Below are 20,283 nucleotides of genomic sequence, written 5' to 3' on the forward strand. Positions count from 1 at the left end.
TTACAAAATGTATCACCAGGTGCATCAGTACAAACAATATTACAATCATTTACAGCCTTTCATTTTGATCTGTACAGCCCGAGGGGCTCTAAACAGTTCCCAGTCTCTCGGTGCGCTGTGGCAGAAAGGTCTTAGACAGCGACCCTTCCCCATTGCGCCTTTGCGGCAGCTGCCCCAAGCTTTAGTGCGTCCCTCAGCACGTAGTCCTGGACTTTGGATTGTGCCAGTCCGCAACAATCGGTCGGGGACAACTCTTTGTGCTGGAAGACCAACAAGTTTCGGGCAGACCAAAGCGCCTCTTTCACCGAGTTGATGATCCTCCAGCTGCAGTTGATGTTTGTCTCGGTGTGTGTCCCTGGGAACAGCCCGTAGAGCACAGAGTCCTGTGTCACAGAACTGCTCGGGATGAACCTCGACAGCAACCACTGCATCTCTCTCCAGACTTTCTTTGCAAAGGCACAATCCACAAGGAGGTGAACAACGGTCTCTTCCCCACCACAGCCACCTCGAGGGCAACGTGCAGAGGGGGTGAGCCTCCTGGCGTGTAGGAAGGATCTGACGGGGAGGGCCTTTCTCACCACCAGCCAAGCTACGTCTTGGTGCTTGTTGGAAAGTTCTGGCGATGAGGCATTCTGCCAAATGACTTTGATAGTCTGCTCGGGGAACCATCCCACAGGGTCCACCCTCTCCTTTTCCCTCAGGGCCTCTAGGACGTTACGTGCTGACCACTGCCTGATGGACTTGTGGTCAAAGGTGTTTTTCTGCATAAATTTTTCCACCAGGGACAGGTGGTACGGCACGGTCCAACTACTTGGAGCGTTCCGCGGCAGCGTGGCCAGACCCATCCTTCGCAACACCGGGGACAGGTAGAACCTCAGCACGTAGTGACACTTGGTGTTTGCGTACTGAGGGTCTACGCACCGCTTGATGCAGCCACACACAAAGGTGGCCATCAGTATGAGGGCGATGTTGGGCACGTTTTTTCCCCCTTTATCTAGAGGCTTGTACATCGCGTCCCTGCGGACACGATCCATTTTCGACCTCCAGATAAAGCGGAAGATGGCTCGAGTGATCGCCATTGCGCAGGAGTCTGGAATGGGCCAGACCTGCGCCACGTACAACAACAGCGAGAGTACCTCACACCTGATGACCAGGTTCTTACCCGCAATGGAGAGGGAGCGTCGCTCCCACATGCCCAGTTTCCTTTTCACCATAGCCACTCGCTCCTTCCAGTTTCTAACGCATGCCCCGGTCCCTCCGAACCATATCCCCAGCACCTTCAGGCCATCAGCCCTGACAGTGAAGGGGACAAAGGATCGGTCAGCCCAGTTCCCAAAGAACATGGCCTCGCTCTTCCCACGATTTACCTTGGCTCCCGAGGCCAGTTCGAACTGGTCGCAGATGTGCATCAGTCTGCGCACCGACAGCGGATCCGAGCAGAAGACGGCGACGTCGTCCATGTACAGGGAGGCTTTTACCTGAGTGCCTCCACTGCCTGGGATCGTCACTCCTCTTATGCCCGGATCCTTCCTGATGGACTCGGCAAAGGGTTCTATGCAGCACACGAAAAGGACAGGCGAGAGAGGACAGCCCTGCCTGACTCCAGATTTAATCGGAAAGCTATCTGTTTCCCACCCATTGATTGAGACTGCGCTACTGATGTTAGTGTAGAGCAGTTGGATCCAATTTCGAATTCCCTCCCCAAAGCCCATTTTGGAGAGCACATCCCCCATGTAGGTGTGCGATATTCTGTCAAAGGCCTTCTCCTGATCCAAGCTGATGAGGCAGGTATCCACACCCCTGTCCTGTACATAGGCAATCGTATCCCTGAGCAGCGCCAGGCTGTCAGAGATCTTCCTGCCTGGCACAGAGCAGGTCTGGTCAGGGTGAATCACCAATTCCAGAGCGGATTTGACCCGATTGGCGATGACCTTGGACAGAATCTTATAGTCCACATTCAACAGTGAAATGGGTCGCCAATTTCTAATTTCCTCCCTTTCCCCCTTGTGCTTGTAGATGAGGGTGATGATGCCTTTCCTCATGGATTCTGACATACTACCGGCCAGGAGCATACTCTCGTACACCCCTAGCAGGTCTGGGCCGATCAAGTCCCACAGAGCCGAATACAACTCCGCCGGCAAGCCGTCGCTTCCGGGGGTTTTACTCTTCTCGAAGGACTCGAGGGCCTTAGTCAGTTCATCAGGAGTTAGCGGTTTGTCCAGGCTCTCCCGCGTACTGTGGTCTAAGACCTCCGTGATAGAGGACAGGAAGGACTGGGAGGCCGTGCTGTCCGTGGGCTTCACGTCATACAATCCGGCATAAAAGGATTTGCTGATCCTCAGAATGTCGGACCGTGATGACTTTACTGAGCTGTCTTCTTCCTTCAGGCTGCTGATCACAGAGCGCTCTCTGTGTACCTTTTGGAAGAAGAAACGTGAGCACGTCTCATCCTGCTCCACGGAGCGGACTCTGGAACGGAAGATGATCTTGGAGGCCTCCGAGGCAAAGTGCGAGGCTTGCTGGCCCTTCACCTCTTGGAGCTCCTCCTTGACATCGACCCCCATCGACTGCAGCCGGAGCAGATTCAGCATCTTTTTCTGGAGTCGGGACATTTCCCTCTGTTCCTTTCTAGCTTTCTGGGTGCCTTTGAGGATGAAAAACCTCTTGATGCTTCCCTTGGTCGCTTCCCACCAGTGTGTCAGGGACTCAAAGAGGGGTTTCACGGTTCTCCAACCTTTGTAATCCCTCTTGAGCTCCTCAATGTTCTCTGGGGTCAGCAGTTGCACATTTAGCTTCCATGCCCCCCTGCCCACCCTCAGGTCCTTCTCCAAGTGGCAGTCCGCCAGTAGGAGGCAGTGGTCAGAGAAGAACACCGGCTTGACCTCGGTGGATCTGACTGTGAATGCACGGGACACAAACAGGAAGTCTATCCTGGAACGAATGGACCCGTCTGGCCGCGACCAGGTGTATCTACGCTGCGCTCCGTCTGCAGGGTTGCTGAAGACGTCGTGCAGCTTGGCATCCTTAACTGTTTCCATCAGGGATCTGGACGTAGCGTCCAATCTGCTTCCGGCCCTGCCGGATCGTCCAGCCGCATCGATGATGCAGTTGAAGTCCCCGCCCAGAATGACCGGCCTGGAGGTCGCCAGCAGCAGTGGGAGCTGCTGAAAAACCTCCAGCCGCTCAGCCCCTTGTGCCGGGCCATACACGTTAATTAACCGGAGTGGAGCGTTCTTGTACATTACGTCTGCTACGAGGAGGCGCCCGCCCACCACCTCCTTGACCTCGGAGACGGTGAAGTTGCCTCCCCGCAGCAGAATACCCAGGCCGGAGGAACGAGAGTCGTTTCCGCCCGACCAGATCGATGGCCCGTGGGACCACCATCGTGACCATTGCCTGTAGGAGCTGAGGTGCGGTATCGCACACTCCTGCAGAAACAACAGGTCAGCTTTGACCTTGGCTAGGTAGTCCAAGGTCGCAACACATCGCGTAGTAGATTTAATGCTACGCACATTTATGGATACAATCTTTAAACCCATTTTAAAGCATTTATTCTCCTACCAAACCCACTGTCTCTGAGAGTCCCAGACCTTTAGTCTGCTCCTTCATACCCGTAGTGAGCTCAAATTCCTTCACTTTGGATGGGCTGAGGTAGATCTCCTTGGCCGTGTTCTGCTCCGGTGGCATCTGGAGGTTCACGTAGAGAGCGGGTTTTGAGATGACCTTTGCTGGAGAAGCTTCTCCAAAACTCACCCCCTCTGGGGTGTTGCTGTTCCCGGCTTCCTGGAGCTGGGGTGCGATGATTGCCTCACTGCTCCCAGATTCCAGGGGCTGTGGTGCACTGGCCTCCTCAGGTTGCAGGCAAAGTTGGGGTGCGCTGGTCTCCTTGTTGTCTCCAATTTTCTGGAGCTCGGGTGTCTCGTCCTCCAACGCCCTGGAGCTTTGCCGCCTCTTCTGTCGGTGCCGCTCTGGCACTTCATCATCCGAAGAGCTGCTGCCCTTGTCATCCGTGTCGGATGGGAGACGCCTCTTGCCGCTTCTCTGGGAAACGCCTTTGCTTCTTCTTCGCTCCCTCTTACTTTTTTTGTTCTTCACCGTCCGCCACTCCCCCTGCTGCTTTTCCACTGCTGCCTCCTCCTCCATTGATTCCTGAGGACTGGGAGGTTCAGGGGGTAGTGCTGTTGATTGGCTCTCTGTTGCCTCAATCTCTTTCTCCACCTTGTCTCTCTCTGTGTCCTCCTTTGTCCCGTTGAGCTCCCTGGGGGCCTTGGTGGTTGGAGTGACACGGAACCTTTCTTCTGCTTCCCCCTGGTCGGCTTTGGCTGCCTGTGCGTAAGTACGGCAGCGTTTTGGGCAGGTCCTGTAGAGGTGACTTGCCTCGCCACACAGGTTGCAGCACTTGGCCTGTTTGCAGTCTTTTGTCTGGTGCCCTTCCTGTTTGCAGATCTTGCAGAGGGAGGCGCTGCAGTTGGCCGCCACATGGCCAGCCTTGCCGCATGAGCGACAATGCTTGGGTTGCCCAGCGTAGACCAGGTAGCCACGGTTTCCCCCGATTGCGAAACTGGAAGGAGGGTGGAAAATGGCTCCCTTACCATCGGTCTTTAGCGTGACCTTAAACAGGCGTTTGCCTGTCCAGATCCCCAAGTCGTCTCGAATCTCGGTGCCGCTCCCCACCTTATCGAAGTACCTGGTGAGGAAGGTGACCACGTCGGCGACAGGGACGAAGGGGTTGTACACATGCACCATCACCTCACGTTCCCGTTGCAACGGCAGAGAAAAGTGCGGCTCCGCCGTCAGGATCTTCATCTCCGGCAGGTCTCTCTTCTCCTCGAACACCCTCAGGAGCCGGACGCAGTCTGCCACCCGCTTGAACGTGACGTCAAAATAACCCCCTTTGCGGGAGTCGTGCAGGGTGAAGATCTCCGTAGCTTGGAAGCCGCACGCCTTCAACAGGATCCTCCTGGTGAAGAAGCCCCGATCCATAGGTGATCCTCCTTCGCTGTGGTTCACCGTGACTCGGACGGTGATAGGTAATCCACGGTATGGATTTGGATTGCGATTGGTTATCGCCCTTCCATCCCGACCTTGCCTTGGCAGGACCATGGTGTCGCCCCTGCAACACTACACTTGATCTTAGCCAAAAGGCCGAGAAGCGATCCACACTCTTCCCAGACTTTTTTTTTTTTTTTTGTAAAAATATACTTTATTCATAAAAATCTTCAATCACATTCAAAACCATTTCAAAAACAACATTACAAGGGTACAATCCAGGTTAAACTTTTACAAAATGTATCACCAGGTGCATCAGTACAAACAATATTACAGTCATTTACAGCCTTTCATTTTGATCTGTACAGCCCGAGGGGCTCTAAACAGTTCCCAGTCTCTCGGTGCGCTGTGGTAGAAAGGTCTTAGACAGCGACCCTTCCCCATTGCGCCTTTGCGGCAGCTGCCCCAAGCTTTAGTGCGTCCCTCAGCACGTAGTCCTGGACTTTGGATTGTGCCAGTCCGCAACAATCGGTCGGGGACAAATCTTTGTGCTGGAAGACCAACAAGTTTCGGGCAGACCAAAGCGCGTCTTTCACCGAGTTGATGATCCTCCAGCTGCAGTTGATGTTTGTCTCGGTGTGTGTCCCTGGGAACAGCCCGTAGAGCACAGAGTCCTGTGTCACAGAACTGCTCGGGATGAACCTCGACAGCAACCACTGCATCTCTCTCCAGACTTTCTTTGCAAAGGCACAATCCACAAGGAGGTGAACAACGGTCTCTTCCCCACCACAGCCACCTCGAGGGCATCGTGCAGAGGGGGTGAGACTCCTGGCGTGTAGGAAGGATCTGACGGGGAGGGCCTTTCTCACCACCAGCCAAGCTACGTCTTGGTGCTTGTTGGAAAGTTCTGGCGATGAGGCATTCTGCCAAATGACTTTGACAGTCTGCTCGGGGAACCATCCCACAGGGTCCACCCTCTCCTTATCCCTCAGGGCCTCTAGGACGTTACGTGCTGACCACTGCCTGATGGACTTGTGGTCAAAGGTGTTTTTCTGCATAAATTTTTCCACCAGGGACAGGTGGTACGGCACAGTCCAACTACTTGGAGCGTTCCGCGGCAGCGTGGCCAGACCCATCCTTCGCAACACCGGGGACAGGTAGAACCTCAGCACGTAGTGACACTTGGTGTTTGCGTACTGAGGGTCTACGCACCGCTTGATGCAGCCGCACACAAAGGTGGCCATCAGTATGAGGGCGATGTTGGGCACGTTTTTTCCCCCTTTATCTAGAGGCTTGTACATCGCGTCCCTGCAGACACGATCCATTTTCGACCTCCAGATAAAGCGGAAGATGGCTCGAGTGATCGCCATCGCGCAGGAGTGTGGAATGGGCCAGACCTGCGCCACGTACAGCAACAGCGAGAGTACCTCACACCTGATGACCAGGTTCTTACCCGCAATGGAGAGGGAGCGTCGCTCCCACATGCCCAGTTTCCTTTTCACCATAGCCACTCGCTCCTTCCAATTTCTAACGCATGCCCCGGTCCCTCCGAACCATATCCCCAGCACCTTCAGGCCGTCAGCCCTGACAGTGAAGGGGACAAAGGATCGGTCAGCCCAGTTCCCAAAGAACATGGCCTCGCTCTTCCCACGATTTACCTTGGCTCCCGAGGCCAGTTCGAACTGGTCGCAGACGTGCATCAGTCTGCGCACCGACAGCGGATCCGAGCAGAAGACGGCGACGTCGTCCATGTACAGGGAGGCTTTTACCTGAGTGCCTCCACTGCCTGGGATCGTCACTCCTCTTATGCCCGGATCCTTCCTGATGGACTCGGCAAAGGGTTCTATGCAGCACACAAAAAGGACAGGCGAGAGAGGGCAGCCCTGCCTGACTCCAGATTTAATCGGAAAGCTATCTGTTTCCCACCCATTGATTGAGACTGCGCTACTGATGTTAGTGTAGAGCAGTTGGATCCAATTTCGAATTCCCTCCCCAAAGCCCATTTTGGAGAGCACATCCCCCATGTAGGTGTGCGATATTCTGTCAAAGGCCTTCTCCTGATCCAAGCTGATGAGGCAGGTATCCACACCCCTGTCCTGTACATAGGCAATCGTATCCCTGAGCAGCGCCAGGCTGTCAGAGATCTTCCTGCCTGGCACAGAGCAGGTCTGGTCAGGGTGAATCACCAATTCCAGAGCGGATTTGACCCGGTTGGCGATGACCTTGGACAGAATCTTATAGTCCATATTCAACAGTGAAATGGGTCGCCAATTTCTAATTTCCTCCCTTTCCCCCTTGTGCTTGTAGATGAGGGTGATGATGCCTTTCCTCATGGATTCTGACATGCTGCCGGCCAGGAGCATACTCTCGTACACTTCTAGCAGGTCTGGGCCGATCAAGTCCCACAGAGCCGAATACAACTCCGCCGGCAGGCCGTCGCTTCCGGGGGTTTTACTCTTCTCGAAGGACTCGAGGGCCTTAGTCAGTTCGTCAGGAGTTAGCGGTTTGTCTAGGCTCTCCCGCGTACTGTGGTCTAGGACCTCCGTGATAGAGGACAGGAAGGACTGGGAGGCCGTGCTGTCCGTGGGCTTCACGTCATACAGTCCGGCATAAAAGGATTTGCTGATCCTCAGAATGTCGGACCGTGATGACTTTACTGAGCCGTCTTCTTCCTTCAGGCTGCTGATCACAGAGCGCTCTCTGTGTACCTTTTGGAAGAAGAAACGTGAGCACGTCTCATCCTGCTCCACGGAGCGGACTCTGGAACGGAAGATGATCTTGGAGGCCTCCGAGGCAAAGTGCGAGGCTTGCTGGCCCTTCACCTCTTGGAGCTCCTCCTTGACATCGACCCCCATCGACTGCAGCCGGAGCAGATTCTGCATCTTTTCCTGGAGTCGGGACATTTCCCTCTGTTCCTTTCTAGCTTTCTGGGTGCCTTTGAGGATGAAAAACCTCTTGATGCTTCCCTTGATCACTTCCCACCAGTGTGTCAGGGACTCAAAGAGGGGTTTCACGGTTCTCCAACCTTTGTAATCCCTCTTGAGCTCCTCAATGTTCTCTGGGGTCAGCAGTTGCACATTTAGCTTCCATGCCCCCCTGCCCACCCTCAGGTCTTCCTCCAAGTGGCAGTCCGCCAGTAGGAGGCAGTGGTCAGAGAAGAACACCGGCTTGACCTCGGTGGATCTGACTGTGAATGCACGGGACACAAACAGGAAGTCTATCCTGGAACGAATGGACCCGTCTGGCCGCGACCAGGTGTATCTACGCTGCGCTCCGTCTGCAGGGTTGCTGAAGACACACTCTTCCCAGACTGCTTCATCGCGACACTGACTGCAGGACACTTCCCAGACTGCCTCACCGCAATGCTAACTGCAGGATACTCTTCCCAGACTGCTTCACCGTGATGCTGACTGCAGGACACTCTTCCCAGACTGCTTCACAGCGACACTGACGGCAGGACACTCTTTATCTTGCACTCATCAGGACAATCGCAAGAATCTTGATTATTTGATTATAGGTGCTGTTTCTGGTTGACTGTGAGAATTCCTTAATGCGATTGGCTGTATGGACAACTTTATGACATCACTGCAGCATGATGCTAGGAATGTCCATTAAACAACATTTAATTACTTGCATGTCAAGAAAGATGTCTCAGTGAGGTCTTCTTTGAGGTTAGCCCCCACCCCTGGCCCCTTACATTTTGCAGCCTCTTCCACTAAATCAGAAGCATTGCTTAAAATGAGAATGTTTGTGTAATGGAAGTAATAACAGTTCACACTAAAATATGCATTTGCAGAATGTTACTACTAAGGTTTGGAAACCTTTAATTTAAATGGAAAACATTAGCCAAATTGTCATAAGACTTGAAACTTAAAGTCTGGGAACAAATATGGTAAATTTTAATGCTATTTCTCTGGACTTTTTTTTTCCATTTCCCTGCCAATAGGAATTTGAAGATAGGAGCCAGGACTATGCACATTAACTGTATGGAGGGTGTTAATGAGGCTTTGCCTCTCTTTTAGCATTTTCAAAAATGTGATCTAAAAGGAATATGTTTTAGAAGGAAGTCAAATATAGTATATGTTTTATGTGATAGAATGGTACAACAGCTTTTATAGTGCAAAAGCAACTTGCCAACCAATGAGCACCTTTTCTCTTGTAGCATAAATTGTTGCAATCTTTTGAAATTTGGCATTCTTGCATTTGTCCCGACGAGTGCAAGACAAAAAGCTTCGGTGACGTGGTCCCCCTTTTCAGCAATATTCCATTTCAATGCCATCCTAGCTAGGGTCCCATCCTCCATAAATCTCAGTTGTTGCTAAGTTCTGTTGACCACATCCAAACCTTTATCTGATTCCGCTTAACTATCACACCTGTGTTCATTGATCCACATTGCTTCCCATCCTGCCAACATCTCCATTTTTTATATTTTCATCTTCATGTTCAAATCCTTGTTTGTGACCTTTTCCACACTTGCCCCTGCCCAACAGCCCTCACACTGTAAGCAAGCCTCAGCTTGAAGAACTGGGAGATTTCTTTCCTAATAGCCCAATAAATCAATGCTTTCTTGATTTGTATGATTCAACTGTTAATTAGAAACTAGTATTAATATGTAGCAGGAGCTACCTAGTATTCCTACCTCTGGGATAGAAGCTCCGGGTTCAAGTCCCACTTCAGACCACGGAATGTACGTTCATAAGTTGGCCAAAAAGGTTGATTTTCAGCCTTTAAATCCTTCCAATATGCCTGAAGGCAGGCAGCAAGAGAGGGAGAATTTCCTGGTCAGCCATACTACAGAAGGCAACAGCAAACCATTGCAGGCTTTGCCAAGCATAATCGTGGGTCAATCCAATGGAAGTCCAATGGAAGGACAATCAATATGTAGATATGATGGAGAGCAAAGCAGTGACCTAATAGAGGTTTTCAAGATGATGAGAGGTTTTGATAGAGCCAAACTATTCCCTCTGATGAGTGGGTAACTGAGATGTCATTGATTTAAAATCACTGAAAAACAATATGGGGCAGGTGAGAAATCTTTTCACTGTGTTGGTGGGATCTGGAGCACTCGAAAAGAAGGGAAAACAACATCTGCCTCTAAGCTTTTCCTTTGCACAGCTGAAGTGAATTAGCTGGTTGTTGCACACACGATGCTGTTGTGTCTCTTTGGAAGTGTGACTGATGTTATCTGTAAATCCAGAATATAGCTAGACGTACCCAAAGGTGGTCAAGGGGCATACACGTCATCTGAACCAGAAAATAACAGATGGAAAGGCATATTGGTTCAGAAAAGTGGGCAATATAATTTATTAAATACCACTAACAGACAGATATAGAGAGCCATTATCACTGGAGTTATCAACAGATCATTTTATCCAATATACATTAAAGAAACAAAGAATATGCGAACAGTAGCCAACGAGAGGCCTAAGAAAAATAGGTTTGAAATTGAGATAGAAAATACTAGCCAAATAAGGTGGATCCACCAGTTCCAAAATGAGAAAAACAAAATGGGTCAGCAGGTTCTCTTTCCCTTTCCCCTACCTTAAAACAAAAATCTCAACACATTTACCCACCTTTCTTCTATTCCTGGATACCATAATTCCTTTCTCATCTGTTCAGTACAATTGCTAATCAACCTGTGTATCTAGTTTTTTTTTATTTTTGTTGCTGATTTCTAGTACTTGCAGGATTTTTTTTGCTTTTCATAAGTCAGAATTGGCCAGATTTTTTGCATTAGCACTGATGCCAATCACAGATGGTACACATGGTAAAAGTAAATAACCCACAAAAAGAAAAATATTCACACTCTGAGAATCAGAACTGTAAATGTACCCATTTATGTAAAGGAATATCCCATCATTCCTTAATGCAATAAAATAGTTTTGGAGTCAGCGGTGCTTTCTTTGATTTGTCTTGTTAAAGTTGTTTCTGGTGAAATCCTCCAAACTGATTCAGGAAGAAAGTTACTCACCTTCTGACTTCACAAAGGCTGTCCACCATCTACAAGGCACAAGTCAGGAGTGTGATGGAATATTCTCCACTTGCCTGGATGAGTGCAGCTCCAACAACACTCAAGAAGCTTGACACCATCCAGGACAAAGCAGCCCGCTTGATTGGCACCCCTTCCACAAACATTTGCTGCGACTAACAGTGGCAGCAGTGTGTACCATCTAGAAGATGCACTGCAGAAACTCACTAAGACTCCTTAGGCAGCACCTTACAAACCCACAACCGCTACCACTTAGAAGGACAAGGGCAGCAGATAGATGAGAACACCACCACCTGAAAGCTCCCCTCCAAGCGACTTATCATCCTGACTTGGAAATACATTGCTGCTCCTTCACTGTTGCTGGGTCAAAATCCTGGAACTCCCTCCCTAACAGCACTGTGGGTGTACCTACACCACGTGGACTGCAGCGGTTCAAGAAGGTGGCTCACCACCACCTTCCCAAGGGCAAATAGGGATGGGCAACAAATGCTGGCCTAGCCAGTGATGCCCACATCACATTAATGAATTAAAAAAGATCAAATTTGTCCATATCTTGTCCTTGGCTTAGCCCTAGAAACTCAGTCCAATGAAACATATTTATAAAGATTGCTGAAATAATAATGAAAAATGACACCGAAATAGGAACTGAACATATGGTCAGTATTGGTTTGTAGATGACTTGCACATATCTCAAACAGAATCTCTGCAGTTCCAAATAGATATCCACATTTGTTTCCAGGGACACAATATTAGAAAATGAAGAGTCAATTTTAAAAAGATAGGAGAGAAGATAAATAATAATGAAATGGAAAATAGATGATGCTTGAATCTTTGAAAGGAAGGAAAAACTGAGAGGTACTGAAGTTTTAGGAAAGATCAATATTTAAAGGTATAAAATAACTCTTTGAGATGTAACCTACAGTGCAAGCCTGAATCATAATCAAACCAAGGCTGTATAGATATTGAGCTGTTTAATAATGCTTTGAGTATTGCAAAGGATTGTTAATAACTTTGAACACACCACTCATTCATGTGCTTGCTCCCGCACCATCTCCCTCCAAAAATATAAAATAAGAGTTGAGTCTACGATTGCAGTATATAATTTTATAAAATTAATTGAAGTATTTCTTTTATTTTAGGGTATGACATTGGATGAATTCAATAAATTGGACTTTGACGTGATCCTAATGAGTCCTCCTTGTCAGCCATTCACAAGGTGGGTATTTTGTATAACAACAGTGACTGCATTTCAAAGCAGTTAATTCTGTATCAATTTTATTTTTGTGTGCTCTGCCGAAAGGCAGGTCCTTCGCTCATTATCTGCTGATCCTTCATCCTATGCCAGCTTCTTGGCAGTTTTTGTCAGTGCTGGTTTGCCATTGCCTTCCGCTCTCACATTCAGGGTGAGGGGGCAGTTCCCAAGTCTATCTCAGCTGGAACGGGAGTTTAACCTGGGCTGTTGGCATTATTCTGAACCACATGCTAGCTATCTAGCCAACTGAAATGCTTTGGAAGTTTTCCAAGATGTGATGAGATGCTATATAAATGCAAATCTTTTTTTCTCTCTGGTCACTAAACAATGTACTTTCAAACACTGACATTGTGTACATTTATCTTTACCAAGCTTCTAACTAAAGTTTTAAAACACAAGTATTGGTTTAAACAAGTACAGAAAATGTTGAAAACACTCAGCAGGTCAAGTAGCATCTGTGTAAAGAGAAAGAGCATTTCTGTTTCAGACTGATGACTTCTCAACAGAAACAAGAGCCAAGTAATTGGCTTCCTGCTCTGAACATTTCTTAGAACAAACCTACCATGCAAAATGAATATGAAAGTGAACATTGCTGGCCCATATTGCAACTAATATTGCCTTTTGAAGCATACAACTCAATGGCCAGAATTTTTCTGTCAGTGAGCTGGGGGCGGGGCCTGCTCACCGACACGAAAATGATGCGAGATGACATTGGGGGTTCCCCCGACGTCATCCCGCCCCATTTAAATATTCAGGAAGGCGGGGGCACAGCGAAATCAGCTGTCCGCCCACCGACCTGTCAATGGTCAATTGAGTCCATTGACAGGGTAGTTAACCCAATTAAAGGCCCTGCCCGTCCAACCTTGAGGTTGGCAGGCAGGCCAGGAGCCCCAGCGGGCTTCTGAAAAAACATGAAACCTCATCCACTGGCAGGATGAGGTTTCATGTCTGTTTTTAAAAAGTTTAATGAAGTTTTAGTCATATTTATTAACATGTCCCATCTCGTGTGACATTGTCACATGAGGAGGACATGTTAATAATTTTTTTATTTTTCTATTTTTGATGTTTATAAAGCTTTCACCGATCTCCCTGAGACAGCACTTAGTCTCAGGGAGATGTGCACTCTTTGACAGTTGGGGAATCCCCCCCCGCCCCCCGCACAGGAAGCGCATAGCGCTTCCCGTCGGGCAGCCCGCTGGACGGGCCTTAATTGGCCCACCCGCTCAAAATGGTTGCAGGGCCCACTTCGGCCGCGGCGATCAGCTGCCCGCCCACCCGCCACCAAGCCAGTCAGGCCCGCCCGCCCATCAAGGGCAAAATTCTGCCCAATCTTTATGTTTGTGAAGGGAAATATAATTAGGTATTAAAGATAGGCCAGGATTAAATGGAGTTTGCTGGAGTGGGCATGATGGCGGTGGGGGGGTGGTGGCTTGCTGAGAGAATCAGGTGAGAGTTTCTGATTCTGAATGTCAAGAATCCTGCCCCCAATTTAGCGGGGTATGGGAATGGTCCAGCACTGCAAACTCGCCTGCTGGCTTTGGGGTGTCAGTTAGGTTCATTAATGATTCCTGGGACTGGCTCTGGGGCAGATGGCACATGTACATACCGGACGGGTTGCAACTGAACAGACCCAAGACCGAGTCCCTTGCGGGGCATTTTGCTAGTGCCGTTGGGGGGGCTTTAAACTAACTCGGCAGGGGTGTGGGAACCAGGAAAGAATATTAGAGAATAATACCAAGGTGCTCAAAATACTGGGAGAGACAGATAGCACTAGAATAAAGAATAGTAAGTTAATAAGCAGAGTCGGAATAAGGGAGAAAGTAATGAAGTCTCAATCAGGGATACCCTGCATGTATGTGAATGCATGGAGTATAGTTTTTTTAAAATTCATTTAGTGGCTGTGGCCATTGCTGGCTAGGCCAGCATTTATTGCCCATCCCTAATTGCCCTTGAGAAGGTGGTGGTGAGCTGCCTACTTGAACCGTTGCAGTCCCTGTAGTGTAAGTTGAAGGAAGCCAGGGAGGAAATAGCAGATGCTCTGAGGATCATTTTCCAATCCTCAATAGATACAGGTGAGGTCCCAGAGCATTGGAGGTCTGCGACCGTTGTACCATTATTTAAAAGGGTGTGAGGGAAAGGCCAGAAAATTATAGGCCCGTCAGTCTGACTGCGATGGTGGGCAAATTATTGGAAACAATCCTGAGAGATAGGATAAACTGTGAATTAGAAAGGCACGGATTGATCAGGAATAGTCAGCATGGTTTTGTTAGGGGAAGATCATGCCTTACTAACTTAATAGAATTTTTTGAGGAAGCAACAAGGAGGATTGATGTGGGTAGGGTAGTGAATGTTGTCTACATGGATTTTAGTAAGGTATTTGAAAAGGTCCCACATGGCAGGCTGGTCAGGGAAGTGAGATCTCATGGGATACAAGGGAAGGTGGCAGGTTGGATCCAAAATTGACTCAGTGACAGGAAACAAAGGGTAATGGTCGATGGATGTTTTTGGGAATGCAAAACGGTTTCCAGTGGTATTCCACAGGACTCAGTGTTGGGGCCCTTGCTGTTTGTCATATTTCACGTCTATTTGGATCGGGCACGCGCCCACCCGCGAAGTGTAAAATTCTGCCCATGGAGGCGGGGGCATGGCTGAGATGTTAAATTTGCATCTGTCTTTACGAAGAAAGCAGTTGCTACCCAGGCCATGGTGACAGAGGAGGAAACTGTCACTAGAGTTCAAAATTGATAAGGAGGAAGTGTTGAATAGACTGTCAGTACTTAAAGTTGACAAGGCCCCGGGAGCGGATGAGATGCGTCCAAGGATATTGAAGGAAGTGAGAGTGGAAATTGCAGTAGCACTGGCCATAATCTTTCAGTCTTGCCTGGACTCGGGCGGTGCCAGAGGACTGGAGAATTGCAAATGTTACGCCCTTGTTGATAAAAAAGGTTGTAAGGATAAGCCCAGCAATTACAGGCCAGTCAGTTTAACTTCAGTGGTGGGGAAGCTTCTAGAAACAAATATTTGGGATGGAATTAATAGCCACATGTAAAAATGTGGATTGATTAGGAAGAGCTGGTCTGGATTTCCTAAGGTAAAATCATGTTTCGCTAACTTGCTGGAGTTTTTTTGAAGAGGTAACAGAGGATTGATGAGGTTAATGTTTGATGAGACTGTTGATGTGGTGTACATGGACTTCTAAAAGGCATTCGATACAATGTTGCACAACAGACCTGTGAGAAAAGTTATTGCTTATGGAATAAAAGGCACAGTAGCAACATGGATGCAAAGTTGGCTGAGTAATAGGAAACAGTGAGTAATGGCTAAGGGATATTTTTCAGGCTGGCGGAAGGTTTGTAGTGGAGTGCCCCAGAGGTTGGTATTGAGACCCTTGCTTTTCCTGATATATTTTAATGATCTAGATCTCAGGGGAAGGGTGTGCAGGGGACAATTTCAAAGTTTGCGGGTGATACAAAACTTGGAAGCATTATAAACTGTGAGGAGGACAGTGTAGAACTTCAAAAGAACATAGACAAGTTGGTGGAGTGGGCAGATAGGTAGCAGATGAAGCTCAATGCAGAGAAGTGTGAGGTGCTTCATTTTGGTAGGAAGAACATGGGGAGACAATACAAAATAAGGGGTACAACTCTAAAAGATGTGCAGGAACAGAGGGATCTGGGTGCATATGTGCATAAATCATTAAAGGTGGCAAGTCAGGTGGAGAGCAGTTAATAAAGCATACAGAATCCTGGGCTTTATTAATAGGGGCATAGAATACAGGAGCAAGGAGGTTATGGTGAATTTGTGTAGGACACTAGTTAGACCTCAGCTGTAGGATTGTGTACAGTTCTGGGTGCCATACGTTAGTAGGGATGTGAATGCATTGGAGAGAGTACAGAAGAGTTTACAAAAATGGTTCCAGGGATGGGAAACTTCAGTTATGAAGATACATTGGAGAAGTTGGAACAGTTCTCCTTGGAGAGAAGACTAAGGGGAGATTTGATAGAGATGTTCAAAACCATGAGGGGGCTGGACAGAGTAGATAGAAACAGTGCCTGCTTGTAAAAGGATTTAGAACGAAAGGGCACAGATTTAAAGTGATTTACAAAAGAAGCAAATGCAATGTGAGAAAAAAAACATTTTCACACAGGGAGTATTTTGGGTCTGGAATACACTGCTATGGGTTTAATTATTCAAATAGAAATAATGTGCAGGGGAAAAGGCAGGAGAATGGCACTAAGTGTTATGACACAGCAGATGGTAAATGCTGAGCTGTTCAAATCCCAGAGGGAAACTTGAAACAACTATCACAACTAATTTTTAACCTGTATGTTTCGAGATGCGGGCTTTTAATTCAGTAATAATCAGACCATCGAGTCTTAAGAGGTTTTTATAAAACTAAATTAAACATTTATTAATAAAAGAAAAGATTGTTAGCAGCAATACAGATGTCTACAAATTACTGCTACAATAACTTTTAAATCCCTTAGCTAATCTGATTCCAGTTACACCTTCATTAAGGCAACAGTAAAACACATAGATTTTAAAAGACCCCAGCAAGTAAACAATTCTCTGAACAGTCGAATTCAAAGTGAGCTCTTTTAACTTCGGTCCCCGGAGGCAGCAGTTTGGGACATACAGGCTGAAGGTGTTTCAAACTTGTTGAATCTTAGACTACCTTCCCTTACACACAGCCTTCACTCCTTTATATATATTTTCCCCTTTGAATGCAAATACCCATTGTTCCACTATATCTTTGGACTTTACCTTCCTGATAATAAAAATCTCTCATAGCACTAAGTTTTACCAGTAACCTTTGGGAATAATAAACACAGAGTATTTTTAAGAGCTAGATAGATTATTAATAAGCAAGGGGTGAAAAGTTATCGGGGGCAGGTGGGAATGTGGAGTTGCGGTTACAGTCAGAGGTGAAGCAGGCTTGAGGGACTGAGTGGCCTCCTCCTGCTCCTAATTCGTATGTTCGTATGTATGTATGTATGTTAATTGCACTAGTCACATAAGTGGCTCACCTCATTACTACACATAGTTTCTCCACCATCTATAAGGCTCTCAAGCCGTGATTCTGATGGAATACTTGACTGGATAGGTACAGTTACTGCATCAACATTTAAAGTTCAATGCAATCTAGGGCTCGATATCTAACCATGTCATTACTGATGCACTTTGGCTGCAGTATGCACTATCTACAGTAGAGGTTCTGAAACTTTTTTGTTGCACTCCCCTTTGACAATTCACACTCCCATGTGCATCCTACATTTTTTCAGAAACAATATTTTTGCATCTTTTTTTAGCTAACATTGTGTTTTGGACAAAAGACAATGTAAATACCACAGTACTAGTCTAGTACTGTCTAAACTTGAACATCAAAGAATGCTTTATAACTAACCTTTGTCTCAATATGAAGGAGGACCTTGTTTTCTGCTAGCACACAATTTGTGGAATCCTCGTTTGATTTTGGAGGGTTTCAACCGTAAATTAGTCAGGCAGCTTCTGTCATTGTCTTTGATGTAAGCGAAAATAAATCTCATAACATGTAGATGTGTTGAAGTAACTTGGACAAGTATTCAAATGACTGTTGGAGACAACTTGAAGCTTTTTGAATTATACTTCGAAGCATTTATGGAGCTGTGGCGGATTTGCCATGTTTGTAGTTGTTTTAAATTCTTAAGGTACAGTATGCTTGTTAGTAGTACGTAGTAAAGATTACCTTCGTAAGCAGAATAAATTAGATAGCAAATAGCTCCTCACTCTTTATTCTGTTTACCAAATTATTTAAACAAAGAAGTATCTTATATTTTATTCTCTCATTTTTTTCTGTTTAGGAACAGTTTCGAAAAGAAGAAAATCTTTGTTTCAAACTAATTTTGCATGTTTATTTTTTAAGCAGAGTAGGTTCACAGAAAGATGTGTTGGATCCCAGGACCAAGAGCTTTTTATACATCCTTGACATACTTCCAAGGTCTGAACGTATTACTTTCTAAAACATTATCAAGCATAGATATTCAATGGTAAGCTAGTCGAATATTTTGAAAGACATAAGGAAAAATATTGTAAATAAAAACAAAAAATACTAGAGATTCACTGCAGGCCAGGTAACGTGTGAAATAAAAAGAATAGCTAACATTTCAATGAGTTGATGGCAGGCTATTCGAATCTCAGGCAAAGCTTAATTACAATCTTCTAGCCTGATAATTAGTTTATTTCTGCCCTTCAACACATCACAGTTTAAGATGAAAATTCAAGACTAATTTTGAATAGGTATTTTATTTCAATAAGTAATTCCACATAACTAAAACTGTTCAACATTCACAGCTAAATGCAGTGCTGGTTGAGTTGGTAAATTGTTAAAATTGGTTTAGTAAATATAATATTGAAAATGAAATACATTGATAAGATAGAAGCAAAAGTGTTTACATCTAATGACTTTATTAGTAATTTTAAGTTTTAGTCTGTGTCAAGCAAAATCATCAATGTTTTTATCATTAATTGAAATCAGTTTGTAAAGACCACTCCCCAATAGGCCATACAGGAAGCAAATGTGAAATAAGCATAAACTTGGCCTGATTTCTTACTAGTTTGTTGTACAAAGTCTTAAGCATGGTCGTGGACTTCTAAGAGTCATACACCTGACAGGCTGGAAGAGATCTAAGATTTTTACCATTTCTTGGCAATATATAATAGTACGGAAGAAATGCTATGGTCAGTACCCACTGTGCTAAGCTTTACAACATAATTTGTTCTAAAATTTATGTTTTTTTGTGTTAATGGTATGGAAGTGAAACCTAAATTAAAATAATAAAAATTATATCATTTTTGTTTTGGTGTTCCCAGGCTTTCAAAAACTCCTAAATATATTCTTCTAGAAAACGTCAAAGGATTTGAAACATCTGTTGCTAGGTATGCATTCATTTTATGAAACACGTACTTCATACCATAACATTTTTGTACCATTAAATGCTGGGAAGAGTTTGTACAATGTTGACCTTACATCTCCTTTGTTCTGAGGATGTATTCTAGATTAAAATCATATTACGGGTTACCTGTAATTACCTGTTAATTCAGCTCATTGAGCTCTTGATTCCCAATTAGAGGTGTGATCAAAAGAATATTTCAGGATAATGTACTGCAGTGGTTTAATGATCTAAAGTATTTATTGATCAAATACAACTGTGATTTATATTATTCTTTTCAGAAGATAACTTGTCTATTCTTTGTTAATGACAGTTTTGATGTATCTTGCTGATAAAATAAGCATGTTTCAATAGCCCAGGATTTTGTGATCAGTGCCGAATCAATGGCGCTCGCTGTCCATTGTGCTTACACTTTCCCACTTACTTTCTGTGAGCTTTTGCACTGGAAATTGCAATTATTAGAAATCAAAACAGTACAGTGCCCTATCTCTACAAGGGACCTGGAACCTCTGTGAACAGGGCAAGCAATGACATGTCTCTTCAACCAATCAGATTTATGAATCCTGAGGCAGGCAGAGTCTAAACTAGGAAGTGGCAGTTAGAATAGTTGGCCGGGGCTTTTCAGAGATGGCAGGGCTCCCACCACTGGGGTAGAAAGCCAGTGGGGAGGTGGACCCAGGACTTGAGGCTGCATTTTACCAGTGACAACTAATTAAGTGGCCCCAAAATCTGCCGGCTGAATCAGAGGGCCGACATCTCAGCAGCCTCAGTAGCGCCACCGAGAGCAATGGCCACTGCTGGAGCTGCACTTGGAGGATTAGGGCGAATTAATAGACAAAGTGCCCTCAAAGTAAAGTAAGTGGGGTCTGAGGGCTCAGACCAGGCAGGCAGGTCCCAGTGGTGGGCTGGGGTGATGGAGAGACACTGAAGGCAGGTGACCCTGATGCCGTGGGAAGGCCATTGATGACAGGTCTGCTTCATGGGCCAAAGAATGCCAAAAAGGAGCCCCCTCCCACCTCAGCCCCAAAGCCTATCAGGAAGCCATCAGGTTTCATCCTGGCCAACATGAAATAAGCCTGGCATAAAGCACAGAAATGCAGCAGGGTGGGTCACTTCTATGGGTG

The 20,283-nt window shown here is 46.5% G+C and overlaps 1 protein-coding gene across 5 annotated transcripts in view; it reads left to right on the top strand.

The window, feature by feature from the left end:
* The window catches only part of trdmt1 (tRNA aspartic acid methyltransferase 1), a 110,446-nt gene that overhangs the window by 63,806 nt on the left and 26,357 nt on the right, over nucleotides 1–20,283 (top strand). For 3 of the 5 annotated variants that reach the window (XR_013576154.1, XM_078538408.1, XM_078538406.1), the window contains exons 3-5: nucleotides 12,118–12,194; nucleotides 18,133–18,207; nucleotides 19,080–19,145. Coding sequence is in view for 3 of the 5 variants with exons in the window: in XM_078538408.1 (XP_078394534.1) it covers nucleotides 12,118–12,194; nucleotides 18,133–18,207; nucleotides 19,080–19,145 (218 nt within the window). In the remaining 2 variants the exon portion in view is untranslated. The remainder of the gene's footprint in view (nucleotides 1–12,117; nucleotides 12,195–18,132; nucleotides 18,208–19,079; nucleotides 19,146–20,283) is intronic. The other 2 variants (XR_013576155.1, XM_078538407.1) reach the window with 1 other exon arrangement.

This window comes from Cetorhinus maximus, chromosome 3 (assembly GCF_964194155.1).
Source record: "Cetorhinus maximus chromosome 3, sCetMax3.hap1.1, whole genome shotgun sequence".
NCBI lineage: Eukaryota > Metazoa > Chordata > Chondrichthyes > Lamniformes > Cetorhinidae > Cetorhinus > Cetorhinus maximus.